General features: G+C 42.9%; 2 protein-coding genes across 2 annotated transcripts; both read right to left on the minus strand.

Annotated features, from left to right (window-relative positions):
* Nucleotides 1–6,543: 6,543 nt before the first annotated feature.
* LOC147634790 (uncharacterized) lies at nucleotides 6,544–7,419 on the minus strand. Its single transcript, XM_086803410.1, has 2 exons — nucleotides 6,741–7,419; nucleotides 6,544–6,654 (listed from the first exon to the last, which is right to left on the minus strand). Exons 1-2 carry the CDS (start codon nucleotides 7,008–7,010, stop codon nucleotides 6,649–6,651), a joined length of 276 nt encoding a protein of 91 aa, XP_086659536.1. The 5' UTR covers nucleotides 7,011–7,419; the 3' UTR covers nucleotides 6,544–6,648.
* Nucleotides 7,420–9,142: 1,723 nt separating this feature from the next.
* On the minus strand, nucleotides 9,143–10,011 carry LOC147634791 (uncharacterized). Its single transcript, XM_086803411.1, has 2 exons — nucleotides 9,544–10,011; nucleotides 9,143–9,278 (listed from the first exon to the last, which is right to left on the minus strand). The coding sequence occupies exons 1-2, from the start codon at nucleotides 9,857–9,859 to the stop codon at nucleotides 9,223–9,225; spliced, it is 372 nt and encodes a 123-aa protein (XP_086659537.1). The 5' UTR covers nucleotides 9,860–10,011; the 3' UTR covers nucleotides 9,143–9,222.
* Nucleotides 10,012–21,752: the final 11,741 nt, after the last annotated feature.

Below are 21,752 nucleotides of genomic sequence, written 5' to 3' on the forward strand. Positions count from 1 at the left end.
AGCCTGAGGTGCCTCCAGAGATTGAGTGGAGCTCACATGAGTTTGATGCTTACCAGAGAGTCCTACATGAGAGCCAGATCACAGCATATGAGCGCGTGGGTGGTGCTGGTCCTAGTGGCACCTCGGGTGATGGTGCTAGCAGCAGTGCTGCTTCTCATGAGCAGCGTGTCCTTACAGCAGAGGAGCTTACACGAGCAGAGTGGCAGACACGTACCATTGCAGATTATAGATTTTGGGTTTACAGACAGAGGCGTCTTGCATTAGCACGACGTAGAGAGAGAGAGAGGGCCATAGCAGCTTTTGGGACTCGTGAGCTCCCGAGTACACCGGCACCAGCTCACGATCCTGCCTTTGAGGCAGACCTCCCCGCAGACATTCGACGACCCCCGCAGCCGGCACAGCCTCCTCGATGTGCACAGCAGCCTCGACGCGCACGTCGACCGGCAGTTAGAGATGACGATTTTGATTGGGTTGCTGTTGATAGTGACTAAACTCAGACTAGCTGGGTTAGCTCACTTACATTGTACTTAGATTTTTGGGCAGTGACTAACCTCAGACTAGCTGGGGTAGCTCATTTTCATTCTGATGTACTTATTTGATGTTTATATCATTATGAGTTTTTTCATTATTGAGTATCATTACATTTTAGTTGATGTTCTTGATTTTATTATATTTTTTAACACTTTGGCTATCATATTGTTTATTGAAAATCTCCATGCCATCGTACCCAAACATGCTCTGATGGGGACCAAACTTTGCAAGCATGGGGGGGAGACCCACCCCCACATGCTTGCAAAGTTTGGTCACAATCACAGTATGTTTGGATTGGTAATTAGCGCCCAGTGCGGGTTTTTGAAGTCTCTTGGTGCTTAAGAGGCCATGGAAAATCCGGGCCTTCCCCATACCATCGTACCCAAACATGCTCCGATGGGGACCAAACTTTACAAGCATGTGGGGGTGGGTCCCCCCACATGCTTGCAAAGTTTGGTCATAATTAGAGCATGTTTGGATTGGTAATTAGCGCCCAGTGCGGGTTTTTGAAGTCTCTTGGTGCTTAAGAGGCCATGGAAAATCCGGGCCTTCCCCATACCATCGTACCCAAACATGCTCTGATAGGGACCAAACTTTGCAAGCATGTGGGGGTGGGTCCCCCCCACATGCTTGCAAAGTTTGGTCACAATTAGAGCATGTTTGGATTGGTAATTAGCGCCCAGTGCGGGTTTTTGAAGTCTCTTGGTGCTTAAGAGGCCATGGAAAATCCGGGCCTTCCCCATACCATCGTACCCAAACATGCTCCGATGGGGACCAAACTTTGCAAGCATGTGGAGGTGGGTCCCCCCCACATGATTGTAAAGTTTGGTCACAATCAGAGCATGTTTGAATTGGTAATTAGTGCCTAGTGCGGGTTTTTGAAGTCTCTTGGTGCTTAAGAGGCCATGGAAAATCCGGGCCTTCCCCATACCATTGTACCCAAACATGCTCCGACGGGGACCAAACTTTGCAAGAATATGGGGGTGGGTCCCCCCCACATGCTTGCAAAGTTTGGTCACAATCAGAGCATGTTTGGATTGGTAATTAGCGCCCAGTCCGGATTTTTCAAGTCTCTTGGTGCTTAAGAGGCCATGGAAAATCCGGGCCTTCCCCATACCATCGTACCCAAACATGCTCCGATGGGAACCAAACTTTGCAAGCATGGGGGGGGACCCACCCCCACATGCTTGCAAAGTTTGGTCACAATCAGAGCATGTTTTGATTGGTAATTAGCGCCCAGTCTGGATTTTTGAAGTATCTTGGGCTTAAGAGGCCATGGAAAATCCGGGCCTTCCCCATACCATCGTACCCAAACATGCTCCGATAGGGACCAAACTTTGCAAGCATGTGGGGGTAGGTCCCCCCCACATGCTTGCAAAGTTTGGTCCCCATCGGAGCATGTTTGGATTGGTAATTAGTGCCCAGTCCGGATTTTTCAAGTCTCTTGGTGCTTAAGAGGCCATGGAAAATCCGGGCCTTCCCCATACCGTCGTACCCAAACATGCTCCAATAGGGACCAAACTTTGCAAGCATGTGGGGGGGACCTGGGTCCCCCCCACATGCTTGCAAAGTTTGGTCACAATCAGAGCATGTTTGGATTGGTAATTAGCGCCCAGTGTGGGTTTTTGAAGTCTCTTGGTGCTTAAGAGGCCATGGAAAATCCGGGCCTTCCCCATACCATCGTACCCAAACATGCTCCGATAGGGACCAAACTTTGCAAGCATGTGGGGGTGGGTCCCCCCCACATGATTGCAAAGTTTGGTCACAATCAGAGCATGTTTGGATTGGTAATTAGTGCCCAGTGCGGGTTTTTGAAGTCTCTTGGTGCTTAAGAGGCCATGGAAAATCCGGGCCTTCCCCATACCATCGTACCCAAACATGCTCCGATGGGGACCAAACTTTGTAAGCATGTGGGGGGGACCCACCCCCACATGCTTGCAAAGTTTGGTCACAATCAGAGCATGTTTGGATTGGTAATTAGCGCCCAGTCCGGATTTTTGAAGTATCTTGGTGCTTAAGAGGCCATGGAAAATCCGGGCCTTCCCCATACCATCGTACCCAAACATGCTCCGATGGGGACCAAACTTTGCAAGCATGGGGGGGGGACCCACCCCCACATGCTTGCAAAGTTTGGTCACAATCAGAGCATGTTTGGATTGGTAATTAGCGCCCAGTCCGGATTTTTGAAGTATCTTGGTGCTTAAGAGGCCATGGAAAATCCGGGCCTTCCCCATACCATCGTACCCAAACATGCTCCGATAGGGACCAAACTTTGCAAGCATGTGGGGGTGGGTCCCCCCCACATTTTTGCAAAGTTTGGTCCCCATCGGAGCATGTTTGGATTGGTAATTAGTGCCCAGTCCGGATTTTTCAAGTCTCTTGGTGCTTAAGAGGCCATGGAAAATCGGGGCCTTCCCCTTACCACGCACCCAAACATGCTCCGATGGGGACCAAACTTTGCAAGCATGTGGGGGTGGGTCCCCCCCACATGCTTGCAAAGTTTGGTCACAATCAGAGCATGTTTGGATTGGTAATTACTGCCCAGTGTGGGTTTTTGAAGTCTCTTGGTGCTTAAGAGGCCATGGAAAATCCGGGCCTTCCCCATACCATCGTATCCAAACATGCTCCGATGGGGACCAAACTTTGCAAGCATGTGGGGGTGGTCCCCCCCACATGCTTGCAAAGTTTGGTCACAATCAGAGCATGTTTAGGTACGATGGTATGGGGAAGGCCCGGATTTTCCATGGCCTCTTAAGCACCAATCCCCCCCACATGCTTGCAAAGTTTGGTCACAATCAGAGCATGTTTGGATTGGTAATTAACGCCCAGTCCGGATTTTTCAAGTCTTTTGGTGCTTAAGAGGCCATGGAAAATCCGGGCTTCCCCATACCATCGTACCCAGACATGCTCCGATAGGGACCAAACTTTGCAAACATGTGGGGGTGGGTCCCCCCCACATGCTTGCAAAGTTTGGTCACAATCAGAGCATGTTTGGATTGGTAATTAGTGCCCAGTCCGGATTTTTCAAGTCTCTTGGTGCTTAAGAGGCCATGGAAAATCCGGGCCTTCCCCATACCATCGTACCCAAACATGCTCCGATAGGGACCAGTACGGATTTTTCAAGTCTCTTGGTGCTTAAGAGGCCATGGAAAATCCGGGCCTTCCCCATACCATCGTACCCAAACATGCTCCGATAGGGACCAAACTTTGCAAGCATGTGGGGGTGGGTCCCCCCCACATGCTTGCAAAGTTTGGTCACAATCAAAGCATGTTTGGGTACGATGGTATGGGGAAGGCCCGGATTTTCCATGGCCTCTTAAGCACCAAGAGACTTCAAAAATCCGGACTGGGCGCTAATTACCAATCCAAACATGCTCTGATTGTGACCAAACTTTGCAAGCATGTGGGGGTGGGTCCCCCCCCATGCTTGCAAAGTTTGGTCCCCCCACCATGCTTGCAAAGTTTGGTCCCCATCGGAGCATGTTTGGGTACGATGGTATGGGGAAGGCCCGGATTTTCCATGGCCTTTTAAGCACCAAGAGACTTCAAAAACCCGCACTGGGCACTAATTACCAATCCAAACATGCTTTGATTGTGACCAAACTTTGCAAGCATGTGGGGGAGACCCACCCCCACATGCTTGCAAAGTTTGGTCCCTATCGGAGTATGTTTGGGTACGATGGCATGGAGATTTTCAACAAACAATATGATAGCCAAAGTGTTAAAAAATATAATAAAATCAAGAACATGAACTAAAATGTAATGATACTCAATAATGAGAAAACTCATAATGATATAAACATCAAATAAGTACATCAGAATGAAAATGAGCTACCCCAGCTAGTCTGAGGTTAGTCACTGCCCAAAAATCTAAGTACAATGTAAGTGAGCTAACCCAGCTAGTCTGAGTTTAGTCACTATCAAGATAGAGATCTAGTCAGCAGCACCCTCTCTAGCTCTCAACTGCTCTAGAATGCTCTCATGGTCATCCACTCGAAGCCGAAAACGAGGGTGAGAACTGTGTTTTCGGCTCTGTACTCGAACAAGAGTGAGCCTGGTAGCAACCACTAGATGAGAGAACTGAAATGCCTCTAACTCCCACTTCCACTGCTGGAACTCAAGACTCCCCTGATGAAGTCGAATCTGCTGGTAGAACCGGCCTCCACAATCATGCTATGGGCATCATAAGAAAACCCATGATCATCCACTGTATCCTGGTGAAGCATGCACTTTGGCCTAGTGCAACTCATCAGATAGTAGTCTACTCCCTCGCTATTTCCCTCACTGGCAATAACAGCAAATACATCACCCTCCTGTAGCAAATCTGTCAGGTCATCATAACTGACCATGAACGCAAGACCTGTGTGCTCATCAGACACCACTGGATGTGAAGGATGCTGGGGGGAGAGGAATGTCTGTATCCATGCATCTGCCCATCCTCTCGAGGCACAATGTGACCAATCGCCATCCATACATGCTCCACAGAAGCATGCAAACCGTCGTATGCAAACCGTCGTGTATAAATCGTGGGGGCCGCCATGCACGTGCTCTTGATGGAATGTAAGCCCAAGGTGCCAGGTACTGTGTCACAATCATGGGAGGCTCTACGATCAATCATGCCACCATCCACATGCCAAAAAAATCTCCTGACAATCCGAGCATCACGTTTGGGGTACGATGATGCTGCACTCCCACACAAATGTTGGGAGCACCACTCGACTACGTGGCCCGCATCTCTGAACCGCTGAGCATCCTGTCGCAGCTGATGATGCCTCAAGGCACGTTTCACACACGCGCCCGCACCATCATGCTCTCTCTTCCCGTGACCAGTCTCAAAGAATGACCAAATCACTGGGATACTAGACTGCACATGCCACCTATAAATCCATAAAAGATAGTCTTAGTTATTATTTTCTTTAAGATGTTCTAGTGAATTTAGTTTAATTGTAAATGTAAGAAAGCCATAAGTACTACCTGTAGAGCCAATAGAATTGACGTGATGACTTGAACTGTGCGCCACAACCATCCGACCAAACCCATCGCTGGACATGTCTGATCCCACAATCTCCTAAAAAATTGTCATGGAGATGAAAACAGTGTTGCACAAAATGTGCATCATGTGAACGATCATCACTGATATAGAAATGATACTCTCGAATAATGACACGGGTCTCGGGGGTACTTGCTATCCCATCTACATGAGCCTCTGCATGTCGATAGCTAATGTGGACCATAATAGCAACCTGGTGAGGTAAGCAATACATACGTTTAGGACACAAAAAATCAAATAAGTAATGTAGCTCAAACATAAAACAAATATTACAAAATATAACCATTACCTGCTCTGAGAAGTAATACTCAGATTGTATCTCCTGAAAAGGTGTGAAAGTGTAGTTCTCTGCAAAATCAATCACAGAGACGACCACACCAATAGGAAACTCTGCTAGGCATGCTCGGAACTGACGATCCTGCCACTTGGCACAATGACTGTGCCGGGGTGCGTCTATTTAGCGAGCCAAGAGCAGTGAGCACAGAGCAGTGAGTAGAAATAAAGTCCTTGTGAAAGTGAGCAAGTAGGGGCATGGTATGATGTTAAGCGAGCATGTAATGTTAAAGAGAAGAGTGAAACCATAGTGCAACTCTATAATGAACAGAACAAAGAAGACTAAAAAAGTTTAAAAATGACTATTGCAAATAAAGCATTTTCAAATGAATGGTGCGGATATAAAAAATCACTACAAAACTCATACTACTTGGCTCGCTAAAAAGACGTTGAATTGGTCATTGAGCTACTAATAGAAACAAACTATTGTTTGCAACCACATGGAAACCACAGCGACCAGAGAGCATAGAAATCAAGCCATTAAGATGCACACCAATTTTAATAGCCATACCACTGACACAACAATATAATACTCTTTAGAAACCATAACCATAGGATTTAAAAATTTTATAATCCAAATAAAAATTGTCCAACAATCAGCTACATGCTATTGTAAAAAACATTCAGAAGCATAACATCCATCAAAACATTACTTCCAATAGTCCCAAAAAAATGATTGTCTCAATTAAAAAAAAAACTATCTCTAATGGCATTCTGATGTAGACATGTGATCCTCATAACTGCAAGAGACACAAAGAAAAGAAAATAAGCTTTATCAATACAAAATTATTCTCTACTAACATATTTATCTTTTCAACATGCATACCTTTGCTGAGTATGGTTCTAACAGGTGATCATAGATCCGCTCATCCTTGTCTAACATTATGACATTGCGATCCATAAATGCTGCCACTAGCCCAAGAGTTCCAGTGCCAGCAAACAAATCCAAAATCGTGTCCCCAGGACGACTGAAGACGGAGACGATGTATTTGCTAAGCCGCTGACCTCTCTGACAACCGCCCCGCCATGGTCTACCCTTTCTCTTCACCAGATCCTCCGATGGCACTCTTGAAAACGCACACAAACCATTAACCATATGCCATAAAGATCACCGAAAATCATTTTAAATTCTATCTTGATTTGAATGCATACATACATGTCAAAGATAAGATCTTGCCCTACATCAAGATCATCACCTAGTGCCAAATCCCTTAGTTGATCCCCATGCATCACAAAGCTTGTAGCAGGAGATGTTGAGCGAACAAAAACAGCCAATATTAGACAAGTGACCTACAAGCAAAGACACATTGGTTGTTCATGCATTTTCACCTTAAATGGGACAAAGAAGATTTGCACAAATGACAGCCCCAAAGAGAACAACACTAATACCTGGGTAGTAATCATTTGCCCCATCTTCTTCCCAATAGGTGGAGTACACCTCACAACCTGTCTATGATAAATGCCAAACCCAACACTCTGTGCAACCTGCTCAATGGTCACTCCTTCTTCCATAGTGTAAAGGCATGTAAAGAAGCCTCGATCCGAGAGACAAGAATCAACAACTTTAAAAGTAGAGTCATACATGCCATCCCCAATCTTATTCCAATATGGAACCTTGTTTGCAACACAACCTCCAATGATGATATTTGAGGGGAAGTCTGCAAATATCAACTCCACACAGTAATCGGACCCTCTACTCTTGACATTCCCTACTGTGCAAATAACATTCATGGCATCAAGCACTTGCTTTCCCAATGAGGATGCATCCTCCATGTTCACAAAAGTAGCTGCAAGGTCCTCAATACTGACATTGAAGGCATAAATGGTTCCTATAGACAGGTTTTTGACATTTAACACACATAGTCTCAAGTCAAAACAATCGGATCACGATAGAGATGAGGTAGGAAGCTCACATACCTGGAGCTTGCAATGTCTTGGTTATGATGTCAGTTGGTTGTATCCCGCCTGCACTACTATTGGATGTCTGTTGTTGACTCTGCTCCCTATTTGCTTCCATTGCTCGATTCACCTCCAATGCACGATTCACTATTTCCCTCCCTAAATTCACTGGCAATGACTTACGAAAAGAAGCCGATGCAATCGATGTTGCATGTGATGTGGATGTGGTCTCATTATGATCAATTTGCTGGCTACGAAGCTCCAATATAGACTTATGTTGGCGATACAGATCAAGCTCCTCCTCAGGCACATGGTTTCTTTCAAGGTCCAACCACCACGGGCAGAAACGAGACTCTATGCTTGACATGGTCTGTTCAATGACAAACATGGGTAAACATAACTCACCCTCAATATGAACATGTTTCTCAATCATGGATTCAAAATGACAAATTCAATCACTTACTCTTCCAAGCTTCAAATCGGCATACATATAAGATTGATTGTCAACACAAAGCCACACACTAGCGAGAGGGGGTAAAATATCCAATTGGTGCTCCTCAATTTCAGAAAGCAACCATCTGCAAGCCAAAGCACAAATGATAAAACAACACACAGAAAGAAGCATGCATGTTTTTTAACAAGGAATATCTGGGTTATGTTGGAGGAAAACCTATAAACGACTCGCCGTGTAGCACTTTGTAGGCCTGGTTGATGGTCAATATCATGGCTAAATTTTATGCCTCCTTCGTGCACTTTGAAAGCCCTTTTGAAGTACTTTCTTCTGCATAGAACAACAAAAGAGGTGAATTGGCTCTCACCTGGCAACCTGACTCGATCGGCATTTTTAATATCATTTTGGATTCTCAAACCCAGCTCTGTGATCTAAAGCCAGTAGGAGTACATGTGCAGCCATTCCCTAACCTTTGTCTTATCATTTGGCATACCCTCAAGTGATCGCACTGCAGCCTGAGAGTTGTCCAATAGCTTGACAATGTGAGCCTTATCTGTGTCTCTGATGCAAGCAGAACCTATCATATTGAGCTTTTCCTCTGTGGCCACATGATTGCTTGACGCGTGCCATGGGAGGGAGAGCACTGCACACCAAAAGGCCTCACCGTTGGAGGGATCAGCAATCCTTGCATATTTTGATGTTTTTCCTCTGTAGAGAACTTCTACCTTTCGAGTCACATTCTCCCTAGCAGACTCGGCAAGTGGTCCATTTGATGCCTCATCAATTTTTTGCTCCATCTCATCCTTAAACAAGAGCCAAGTCATAATCTGGATTGGCAAATGAAGCCAACTAGGCCTTCCTCTGGTAGATGCACTCTGCATCTCTCTCTCAACCCATAGCTTGTCCTCATTGTCCAAATGTGCCATGAGAGTTGTTAGGTCGGACTCTCCCAATCTTCTTAGTTGAAATAGACGATCACCAAATGTGGTTGGCACAAATGCATAATCATGCGTCCTGCAAAAAAAAGAAGAAATATGTTAATATTCTTGAGTACAAACAACTTACTTGACATAGAAGGAGACTCTGATGACAAATTAACTTACTTGTTCAACCTGGACAATGAAAACAAAAGCTCACCCACATCCCTCCGCTCGAACACATAAAATTTACAGAGAACACAACAATGCATGGACAAATCCCCTTGAAACCCTGTAATAAAACACAAAATTAGGAAGGACAAAGAAGCATAAGAAACTATAACATCCCAATGAGAACTCACCTGTAGAAATGCAGTCCATCCAAGCATTGTGTCGATTATTACCATCAAGAATATGCACCATTTTTCGGCTCAAGTACGGACCCCACTCGGGGTCAAGTGCAAGAGTTTCCTCAAATTGTTGATTCACAGTCCTCCAATGCTCATCCCAAGATTCCTCCCTCTCTTGTGTCAATGGTGTCTCCTCCCCTTCCAAGTCCATAATTGATACTGTGAAAGCTCCCATGCTCTCAATGTACCCACCTAGTTTTTTGAAGCTTCGAGTAAGAGATTTATCTGTTGAGGGAGAAACCTTTCGGATTGCCTCCGTCTGGATCATCCTACAGAGAGGAACACGTGGAGGTGGAGACCTAAATTTGACTCCTATCCTATCTAAAAAGGCTTGTGGAGTAGATGTCTCTAGAATCTTCCCAAAAATATCAACCTTATTTTTTTTCTGCTTGCTTCCTTCAGTTTGGGTTGTGACAACTGTTTCTTCTTGATCCTCTACTAGTGGATGTGTGTTCTCTTCCCCCTCTATCTCTCTCCCAGTATCCTCAGTATTCTCACCTTCATCCTCATTATCACCACCTTGAGTATTCTCACCCTCATTTTGATCACCTTTATTTTCCTCAATTGCCCCCACTACATTTTGTCCATCCTCCTCATTTCTTTCATCACTATGTAGATGTTGCCTATCCATATCCACCTCCAGGTTAGTGTCATCTATGATATGTACCGCATGCTCTGTAGTAGTAGGGTTTGAGGAGGCGGCTTGCTCCAAAGTGCTAGAAAAATCAGCTTGCCTCCTTGTGTGTCTCGATGAGCTCTCACCTAGGCCAACCTGCACACTCTTTTTCCGCTTAGCAAGAGGTAACTCATCCATTTTTGCACAACAAGAACCTTTCAAGCAAGATGCTCTAGTGAAATGACTCGAACTCATTTGAAAACCAGATAGCCATGCAAAAATACAAGAACAAATCTTCAAATAGTATTGTACTCGTATTGTATAATTAATTGATTATTTTAACAGCAAATTCAGTAATACGACACAAACTTAAAGAAAAGGTGGCACATTCACTAAAGAGATTAAATTCAGTACTGCAACACAATCATCAAACAAAGGTGGTACATTCACTATCCAACAAAACGGCCAACTCATTATAACGAACAGAATATCTTTGAGATTATCATATGGAGTGCTTTGGCCCAAATTCCAAGGCATTCAAAGCCGTATTGAATATTTTAAAAAAATCTCCATTGGAAAATATTTACGGAGCCCTTTTCAGGTGTTCAATTCAAGGCATTCAAATTTATTGGAAAATATATAAAGATTCGGTAGCCCAAATCTGAAGGCATTCAATATTGAGTACTAATAAACTTTAGAAGTGATATTTCGCAATCCAACACTTTTTTAAGGACAAACTTTTTTCTTTTTGTGCTATTGTTCTTTAGATGCACATGTTTGCTGGTCTCCTCTCTCGACTGTGTGAGCCGTTTCTCAACCAAGAAGACATCAAATGTGAGTTTTTTGAGCTTCTTGTATACACAAAGTCTGCATAATATAGACAGTAGTAAGAGAGACAGTCTATGCAATGTGTTTGAGACAGCACCATATAGATAGCATGTTCTTACACTACTCTCTCCAAATTTGTGCGCTCAGCGCCCCCGAAGCTTGAAACGAACTCAAAATCGTGATGATTTTGTCACTGCTCGGCAGCAAAACATCCTATTATTTTGTGCGCTGAGCGCACAAATTAATTCAAGAAAAATAGCAAGAGGTAACGCCGCACATCTCATACTGTGTGTGGAGTGTGGCAGCAGCAAAACATCCTATTATTTTGTGCGCTGAGCGCACAAATTCATTCAAGAAAAATAGCAAGAAGTAACGCCGCACATCTCATACTACTGTGTGTGGAGTGTGGCGGCAGCAAAACATCCTATTATTTTGTGCGCTGAGCGCACAAATTCATTCAGGCAAAATAACACAAATTCATGGATGATGATACCTTTCTGTGTCTCTTTGTTGGGGAGAAAGATTGGAGTGGGGAGAGGGCCCTGCGCATGAGATCAGCGTTTCTTTGCTGGGGAGACGTATGATGCTTCATGATCGCTTCTCTGCGTGTGTGTTCGAGGGAAGATGCTTCTGTGTGGAGGACGACTAAAAGCGTTAAGTAATTGCTTCATAAGAAGTAGCCGACTACTAAAAACCCTAAGTTAGGCACTGGACAAATTTTTTTATCCTAACACTAATGAATTTCAACACTAAAATTTAAGGGTTTGGTCAATATTTTTCCGATTTATTTAAATCTATAGCACAGTTATGCTATGGCATCCAACTGGTAGAGTTTTTGAAATCTAACAGGAGATTATGAAAAAGCGCAAGAACTAACACAAAGCAAATATGTGTGTGTGTGTGTGTGTGTGCGTGTGTGTGTGTATACATACACACACGTGTACACACAAACATATATACATATATACATGTACTCTTTTTGATACCCTTCATTATGACTATTTTTGTAATAAATATTTTTATTTGCTTCTACCCATAGTCTTAAAATGAGCCTGGTAAAATTGTATTATGGCTAGTATATGCTATTGATTAGAGCAAGAACATCTAGTATTAAAATATTTTTGGCTAATATTCAATGTAAATTCCTTAATTGTTGTTGTGATTGCATTATGCAGGGAGGCTCGTGTTTTCCTCCATTCTACAATGGGTGCATGCATCCGAGTCCCCTTCTTGAATGGCAAATGTCTTGTGTCAATCAACATGATCCGGGGGAAGCTTGGAACTATTGGTGGGATAAATGTGGAGGCCTTACTTGAAATTGGAGGAGAGTATGAGCCCATTTGTCCTTTACACTTGTATGCAGGGATTGGAGACGAGGCATATTTTATCTTGGAGCATTCATTGTCCTCTGTATATATTGCCAAATCAGAGAATTATTTTGAGACCCCAGAACAAGGCCCCTCAACTATATTTCCTCCCGGTTCTCGAAAGAGTACTCCAATGTAAGTGGCATTAACTTTGACTTTGACATTTTCTGTTTTGCATTGCGCATTGAATTAGAGAGCATTGTGCTTTACAGTGACTTGGACACTGAAGAGATAGAAGAAATCAATGTCCAAGCACATGGGTCATTGCAAGAGGAGATAGAGGTCTCTCCTGTGGAAAAGTGCTTTCAACATTTGGAAGAGGAAGATGTTCAATTTGATACTGCGGTCTCTTGCTTTCAAATAATCCGCATGTTACCTCCTACTGATGTCTTGCACACTTTAATCCATGATTGTGATTACAAAGGCAAGGTAAAAGAGCTTCCCAAGGTGTACCCAGAGTTCAGTACATATGAGCTTGAAGGTGGGAAAGGTATGGAAGGGATGGAGCAAAAATACGAGGGCAACATTTGGACAAAGCCACAAACGCAAACTAGGGCCAATAAAACTTTTGTTCTTAGGAAGAGCTTCTGCGGGGGAACCTTCCAATGCATGAATGAGCACTGCTCCTTTAGGACACGTATGAATCAACCAAACAAACTCCATTGGAATGGGCAGCTGATAAAATCTCCAAAATATGGGAATTTAGCAATTGGGAGTTTCGGGAACCTTGAGTGTTTTTTCTGCAAGCATGTGCCAATGTGTCTTAAAGAATGTCCTGCCTGTGTCTATTATTTTATGCCAAAAGAATCAATGCATAGCAGACTATTTATTCATTATGGCAAACATACACACATGGTTTCCAAGGGAATGTGCCGAGCATCGATACGAAATATCAAGGCCTTTGTAGCACGTGCAGTGGGCATCGACCACAACGCTGGGCCCAGAAAGGTACAAATGATTGTGGCAAGGGAGGTGGTTCTAAGAGCATTCACTGATGATGACAAGGCACAGGGAGAATTCATGACAGAGAGGGAGCTACAGGAGATGTCGCAAGAGTTGCAAAGTTTGATAAATGTCAAAAAGTACGTAGGAAGTGCAATTTAGCAAAGAATAGTATGCAATTATCATCTTTAATACACTAAGTATGCTTTATGAATGCAGGGTGAAGCAGATGGTAATGCAAACACGAAAAACAACACGGCCTCTGGGTGAAGGATATGAAGCCATTCTTAATCTAAAAAGAACATGCCATTTTGAGTTCTTCCATGGTTCTCGATTTCCATTGCAAGCCACCACTACTACTGAGCGTTGCTTTATCTTTAAGATGTCTACTACTGGACCTGGTTCTGGGATTGACATTGTTCGGCGAATGGACAAGGATGGTAATGGGGATCTTAATCAAGCATGGGTCTGCTTTGATCATGTGCATCGAGTGGATACTGGATGGCATACAATGGGAGCACATGTTTATGACCACATGTAAGTTACAAGCGGTAGAGAGCATTGCTTAATTTGTGTCTTTAATATAACTCTGTTTCCATTTGTGGCATGCAGGATTGGTGAGCTATTGACAATAGCAACTTGTGAATTTAGAGAAGAGGATGAGGATGCTCAAGTCATGTTTTGGGAAAATATGAATTTGGTAATGGTGGAGCACACAGGGAAGGTAGCAAATTTTTTTGGGTTTATGGCGGATGAGGCTGGCGCTAACTGGAATGCAGTAAGACGTGTCTTCAACGACGGAAAGGAGATGATTGAAAGGGAAAGGTCATGTTTATGGCATTGGGAAGACAACCTTCGTGTCCACACGCAGAGGTACATCTATAGCCCACATCAAGAAAAGCACAGGGAGATGTGTGAGATGTGGAGGACTGCCCCAAACAAAGAAAGTGCCCTTCAGCAATTTCGCAGGATACGAGCATGGTGGGCAACTGGCAAGGCAGCTGATAGAAACATCCCTAAGCTTCTTAGCTGGTTGAGTTGGTGGCACTATAGGGTTAGTCGATGGGGTCATTTCATTTTAAAGGTAATGTTTGTAAGAGATTATTCATTGTATTATTGTGTGCCTCCTACTTATGTGCACTGCATTGTTTTTAATCAATTTCTACCACTCTCTTGTAGGATGGAGAGCCTATTGTCAATGCTCTTGTCCCAAGGACAAATATGTCAGAGACCAAGCATGCAAGCTGGTTGGCAGGGGAGGGGTATAGGCAAAAGATTAGTCTTTATGATGCTTGTGTGACAGATCTAATCAATGCTTACTTCCAATGTGCCAGACAACTGGCTTTCTTGGAAGGAAAATACACAGGTTGTGGGCCTACATTGGAGCTTTTGGTTGAGAGAGCTCTTTCTCGACAGAAAGCAAGTCCATCCCCAATAGCTACCTCACGAGCAGTGGATGATGCAGTGGCGGGGACCCCTATGTTTTCAAATAGGGTAAAATTCAAGGGTGAGAATAAAACTATTCGAGCCAAAAGGCCACTACACGACTCGACAGAAGAAAACTTTGGCAACTCTAGCCATAGGCCTGAGTTTAACTATGTGACAAAAGAGAGGTTAGAGCCTGCAATAGAGGTCGATGAGCAATGCAAAGTTTTAGAGAGCCTTGAAAGTGATGTGCATGATACAAAGTGGGCCTTGCGGAGGATACCAACAGTGAATCGAGTTGAGTGCAACCACTGGGCATCAGGGAAAAAGTGTAGCTCAAGGTTGCGAGGGGGTGATGTCAGTCCTTGTTTTTGGAGTGATTGTCAACTATCCTCCTGGAAAAAGGAGAAGTATTGCTATTTTTGTAATACAGATGTTAGGCACACTTGGAAAATTACAAAGACAATATTACATCCACCAGAGGATGTCCCTTGTGTTTGGCCCATTGCTAAAGGTACCAAGTTACAAGTGAAAGAAGCCTGCAAGCTTATTACAGCAGGATATGACATTGGTATTCCTCTTGAGTTTTTTCTAGAAAAGGAGCTTGCAAAAGGCACTAGCGAGACAAACAAGGAGGTGAAACAATTTCCATATCGACGAGGAATTTCAAAGGCTGCATTTGGTCAAATCACTGCAGCCTTAGATATGCATGCAGAAGTTGTAGGCAGCCATATACATATAGAAGGGGTAAAGGAAACATTTAGTATTAATCCATTGACCAATGGGAGCCAAGACACATCTCTGATAGAGGTCACTATTCAGAAGAATCCAATGTGTTCATGTGTGGAGTTCAGAGATAGAGTGGCCAAGAAAAGACCATATCTTGCATGCAAGCACATATACTTTGTGTTCTTAATGATTCTTGGACAGGATGTGAACAACAATATGCATATTCATCAAGTTTGTATTTCTGAGAGAATTGTAAAAGACATGCTAACTAAGTCTATTAGAAGTCATCCTCAACAGCTTTAGGAACCTACAACCCACTTTAGTTGAAATATGTATGGGGGTCATGTCATACCAGCTGAACCGTAGTACTTGTTTTGGAAATGTTTTGGTTATTTTATAAATTTTCCTGTCTATTGTCTTTTGTTTGCTAATGGCTCTCCAACATTGTGAATACTATAGATTCAATATCTTTTTAGCGAGCCAAGCAATATGGGTTTAATAGTGATTTTTTGTATCTGCACCATTGGTTCGAAAAAAAAATTATTGCAATGGTCATTTTAGAACATTTCATGTCTTCTTTGTTTGATTGCTACAGAATTGCACTGTGGTTCCACTCTTCTCTTTAACATTTCATGCTCTCTTAACATCATACCATGCCCCTACCTGCTCACTTTCACAAGAACATGAGCTCTACTCATTGCTTTGTGCTCGCTGCTCTTGGCTCGCTTTTTGACCACCCCCACTGTGCCGTATGTAGGGGTAGATCTGCTCCCTAAATGTGGCTGTGAAGTGACAACGTGGTGTATGTTTGTCCACGAGCTGCAACTTCCTAGACTGTCCACCACTCTGGAGCTGGTGTGTCACATACTCATAACGTTACCATGCCACTATCTCTTGGTCACTTGCATCAAGATCTACCATCTGTAGATGTGCAAGTGAACCACATGATGTGCAATTGCTCTCCACACAAGGCATCCTATGGAACTGGGCATCCTCCGTGCGTGCACACAAAAGAGAGTGGATGAAATCACGTGGACTACGAGGCAACTCTCTATGCCCACTAAGAGAACGGAACACATCATAAAAAAGTTTGAACTCAACATGGTAGCGACAACAACATGTGTCACGCTGACGTGAGTACCTCACAAACCAAGGCTTACATCCCTCAAATGACCTTTGCCCAATTTTAAGCTCTGGATACGAAGCCACAAACTGAGAATACAACTCAGTTTGGGTCATTTCAAGAAAGCAAGCACCGTGCTCAATGAACACTCCTCTTGTCACTCTCTTACGCAAAGCTTTCTTGAAAACTGGCGATGCACGACAATTCTCCTCCCAAAAACTTTCTATCAAGGTTCTAGTGGTTTCATCTAGTAGGCGATCATGCCTAGCTACACGACCACTACTCGCCCACATAGCACCAACCTCATTGGCATCTAAACTTTGTCGCCTAATAGACCCAACTCTAAGTGCGTGTGGTGCTATGGAAAGGATGCGAGATGTGGCACTAACCTTACCCTTCATTTGGGAGCTACTTATGGCTGCCACAATAGCCCGTCGAGCAGCCAAAGCGTCCGACCGCAGAGTTCCTCTTCTTGTTAACTATATAGGAATGACGAACACTTTGTAGCACCGCCATGCCAGCTCTCCTCTCTCTTCGACCTCCAATGTCGGAAAGCGCCCTGCAGTTGGCCATGTTGGGCAGATCAATCAAAGCATCAAGCACACATGCCTGTGATGAAGGCGTGAGGTCTTTGAAATAGGAATGGAAGATTGCATGGGCACGACGATGTGCCCCTGACTTTGATAGTTCTTTCCTATCCACACGAAGGGCGCCCAAAGGAGGGGGGTGGGTTCTTGTAGAAGAGAGGACTCAAGAAGGGCGGGTTCATGTGGATTATCTAAACTAAGGGGTAGTGGAGGGGAAGAGGGCGAAGGGAGAGGAAGTGGAAGAGGAGGAGCAAAGCTTGGATCATCGCCAACGGAAGGTGTTGCTCGTTGACGTGCTCTCCACTCTCTCTTTCTCTCACGAGCTACCCTTCTCCTCTCCTCCTCTTGAACTTGGTGGATGGGGGGGAGTCTAGTCCTATCACGTTTCCGACTCCTACGACTTTGAGAACCCATTCTCAAGGAAGCTAAGAGAGAAAATATTATAAAGGCTCAATGATGGGATAGTACTAGAGATAAGTGTGGGATAGTACTAGAGATGTGTGATTATATAGGAAAAATAGGTTATCCACTTCAAATCTCATTGGATTTCCTATCTAAGATTGATTGGATAACTAAGATAAACATAAAGATAATTAAAGATAAACTATTATCCACTTAAAAATCAATATTATTTATAATATTTATTAACAAGTCTAAATATTTATCATTACTAGATATATAAATATATCTTTAAAGATATCTTTTATTTTATAATTATATAGCTGCTTTTTTTAAATAAAGTATTTTTTTTAAATTTTATTCAAAGGTTTATTCTACATAAATTTTTTTTAAGAAATATTAAATTAAAAAATTTATTTTTTTTAAATTAATAATATGATCTTTAATAATATTTTTATTGATCTAATCCCAAAATATAATCCTTTAAAATTAGTGATTTTAAATTCTTTTATTTAATAAGTTACATATATTTTATTATTTAAATTTCTATATTCTATTTCTCTAAATTACTAAATTAACTTTTCCAAAAATATGTTTTTGAAAAAAGAGGGGAGGTGGGAAGGAGATGCCACGTGTCACAAGCGTGCATGACGCGTGGCATTCTCTTGACATGTGGCACTATTATGGTTGATGTGGCAATTCCATGATGTGGCATGCCATGTCACCATGTGCGAGGTGGCATGCAAAGGTGGCAAGATGATGTGGCATTAATGATGACTAGGATGATGAGGTGGGGAGTCAACTAGGTTGACCATGTTGACATGGAGGGTGGAGGTGGCAAGCTGCTTATGTGGATCCTCTCCATGCTCATGTGGACATAAAGTGGCATGCATATATAAGATTTGTGCCTACCCAAGCCTCACACATGGAATGAAACCTAAGCTGTGAAGTTTACCAAGCCTAGATTTCCAAACCTAACTAGGATTGGTTTTAGACTTGAAAAGGGGAGAGTGGACACAATATGGAAATTTTCACTTGGGAGGATTGAAAATGGACCTTCCCATACTCAATTCAAGCCAAATTTTTTTTAATAAATTCATGGCAACAAGAGTATTGATCCCTTGAGTTTTTACATTGAAATATTTAATATTTAATTTTCTAGAATTAAATTACTATTGATTTAATGGACCTCTAACAGTCATAATAAATTTTCCAAAGTAAATCTACAAAAATCCAACCGTTAGATTTGTAATTTTACCTGATACCCACATTATAATAATCTTTCCCAATCTAATCATCACTAGATCCATACAATTTGAGCATTTTAAATGGTAGATGTGGTGGGAAGATAAAATAGTATGTTTTTTTAACAATTCTAATACTTTTTAAATAATATAGAAAATAGTAGAACACATCAAAAATTACTCGATAAATCAAGTTAAGCTCTATGTTATTTGTATTTGTGATATGCAAAGTGGGAACATCATATGAGTAATAATGTAAAAGTTATAGGTAATTTACTCACATTCACTGTACCTGTCTAAACCTAGGACAGGGCCTGTATACAAACTTGGTTCCCAAAGAAAAGGAGATTTGTAATTATTGGATATTCGATCAGATTATAGTTTTAGGTGCCCAACTTTGCATATGATGTTTCGTTAGAAGACCTTGAAGTGAAACTCCTTGGCTAACTATGAGAGATTGGCTATTCTTCTTGAAAAAATGCCTGTTTTCCAGCTAAAGCCAAGGGCGCCCACTACATGAAACTAGATAACCTCATCTTGCAACTACCCCATGATCATATGACAAATGCAAAATGCAAAAAGAAAGCTCAGGAGAGCATGCTTAGCATTATTGGGTATCATACAGGATCATCGGTTGTGATTGCACCTCCCATCTGCGTCACTGACCAACTCAGATAATGCATCTACCCCTTCCACTCCATCCTCACCAATGGAGTTCAATGCCAAAATCGCGTAATCAACAGCTATTCCTAAAAAAGTTTCCCAAGCGCAACCATTTACCTCTAAATAGGGGCTCAAAGGAAAAGCCCCGGAGCCAACTAATCTTCATCGTGACCAACCTCACCAAAGGAGACATCTGCATGCTCAAAAGCCTCAACATCGACAGCCACTCTACAAACTCTAGTATCATTGTCAATAACACCCATGAGTCTCAAACCCGCAACCTTAGCGCAAACCAATGTGAAGGTGGGCCCAAAACCTTCCACTTTATCCAAAAAGAAAACCCCACCAAGAAAACCAAAGTCAAGGTATCTTAAAGGTATTAGAATGTGGGTGGAGAAATAGCCACTTGTAGCTCAAGGCTACTATATGAAGGTGCAAGTCCAATTTGGGTGCCTCGACAATTAAAGCCTCTTTCTCAATGCAAAACTCAAAGGCCAAGGAAGAATAAAAGTACTCTACAACATTGTCCACAAAAGCCTATGCGAGTTTCTCAAAGAACTCCAACAACTCAACAAGTGTGGGTATCAAAAAGGTTACTGTAAGCTCAAGGGTACTACCAAGGTAATACCAAAGCTTGGATTTCCAAGCACATCAAAAAGTCCTCTAAGTCTCCACAAAAAAAGAAACCTCATCACCAAATGCATCAGCCACAAATTCATAACGTTCATCAAAGATGGGTGCATGTGCACGTGCTCAGGAACAAGGGTATTATGATGATAATCCCATCATATGGTTGCCAAGATAGAACAAAGTGAAGAAAGCTTCACCAACACCTTCAACCCCAATAGCTTCACCTAAAGTTTGACAAGAATGGAGGCCCAAGCAACACTAAGCGAACAACTCAACCCCTCTCATGCATTCAGCACCTACACAAGAGCTTGTGTATTCAATCTCATCATATCATTGCCAAGATAGAACAAAGTGAAGAAAGCTTCACCAACACATTCAACCCTAACAGTTTCACCTAAAGTTTGACAAGAATGGAGGCCCAAGCAACACTAAGAAAACAACTCAACCCCTCTCATGCATTTAGCACCTACACAAGAGCTTGTGTATTCAATCAACCCCAATGGTAACCAACCAAAAGCTGTACCTATTGCCTCGACAGCACTTGAACCACAAATTCAAGAATCGATTCCCACATTTGGAGACTTATGAGTGCATCAAATACAAACTCACAATGCTCTTTTCACCCCTCTAGATATAAAGCATAAGTGAAGATGCTACACGACAGACATAAGAACCAATTCTCTCAAATAGGGAGTAGACATAAGAACTTGTTGCTCGTAAGGTGGTAGTTAATTTTTTTAATTACAAATCATGCTTTAAGCATTCACGTACTAACACTTCACGCTTTAAGCCTTCTCAAATTAAGGCTTTCACAGCTTAAGCCCTTCACGGGTTAAGCCTTTCATGGCTTAAGTCCTTCACGTCTTAACACTTCACGGGTTAAGCCTTTCATGCTTTAAGCCTTCACGCCTTAACTCTTCATGGTTTAAACCTTTCATGCCTTAACACTTCACGATTTAAGCTTTCACGTGTTAAGCTTCACGGCACAAACTAATTACTTTGCTAATTCTCCACATCACTCTTGTTGGAATTAGGGTTGCAGGAATGCACACACAACTTCAAGAAGATGAGGAAGCTTGAGCACAACACAGTAGTGTATTATGAGTGCCAAAAATGAAAGATAACAAGCCCTAGAAGATAATGGGCGTATATACAATGCACGGGGGAAAAAACCTCCTAGTGAGGGAAAAAGTGCCCCGGCGGTCCTAAGTGTGTTCACACACATCACTACTATAATATGGTAACAAATCCCCCCTGGAGTGATGCGGTGAACAAGAGCTAGCACTCATGTATAGGGAAGTGTCTAGCTATGTGGACGAATCCACAAAAGGGAGTAAGCCCAAAGCTTTGCGAAAAGCTTCGAACTTCTCACGAGGCAGAGCCTTTGTGAAAAGGTCTGCAAGGTTATCCTGTGTTGGCACATAAGCCAAACTGATCTCTCCTGCAGATAGTCTCTCCCTGACATAATGGTAGTGCACCTCAATGTGCTTCGTACGAGCATGGAACACTGGGTTCCGCGCAACTGCCAATGCGCTCTGACTGTCAGTGAAGAGGGTGGTGGCAGATGGCTGCCCAACACCCAAATCAGCCATAAGGCGTCTGAGCCAC

This window comes from Cibotium barometz, chromosome 10 (genome assembly GCF_041138505.1).
Source record: "Cibotium barometz isolate CiBa-2024 chromosome 10, ASM4113850v1, whole genome shotgun sequence".
Taxonomy (NCBI): domain Eukaryota; kingdom Viridiplantae; phylum Streptophyta; class Polypodiopsida; order Cyatheales; family Cibotiaceae; genus Cibotium; species Cibotium barometz.

What these genes read in the sequence shown, in the direction of transcription:
- LOC147634790 (XM_086803410.1), bottom strand. Translation starts at nt 7,010, where the DNA reads ATGGTTAATGGTTTGTGTGCGTTTTCAAGAGTGCCATCGGAGGATCTG.
- LOC147634791 (XM_086803411.1), bottom strand. Translation starts at nt 9,859, where the DNA reads ATGATCCAGACGGAGGCAATCCGAAAGGTTTCTCCCTCAACAGATAAA. An exon ending in GATGGACTGCATTTCTACAG is followed by an intron (nt 9,279 to 9,543) that starts GTGAGTTCTCAT and finishes TTTTTTTTGCAG; the next exon opens with GACGCATGATTATGCATTTG.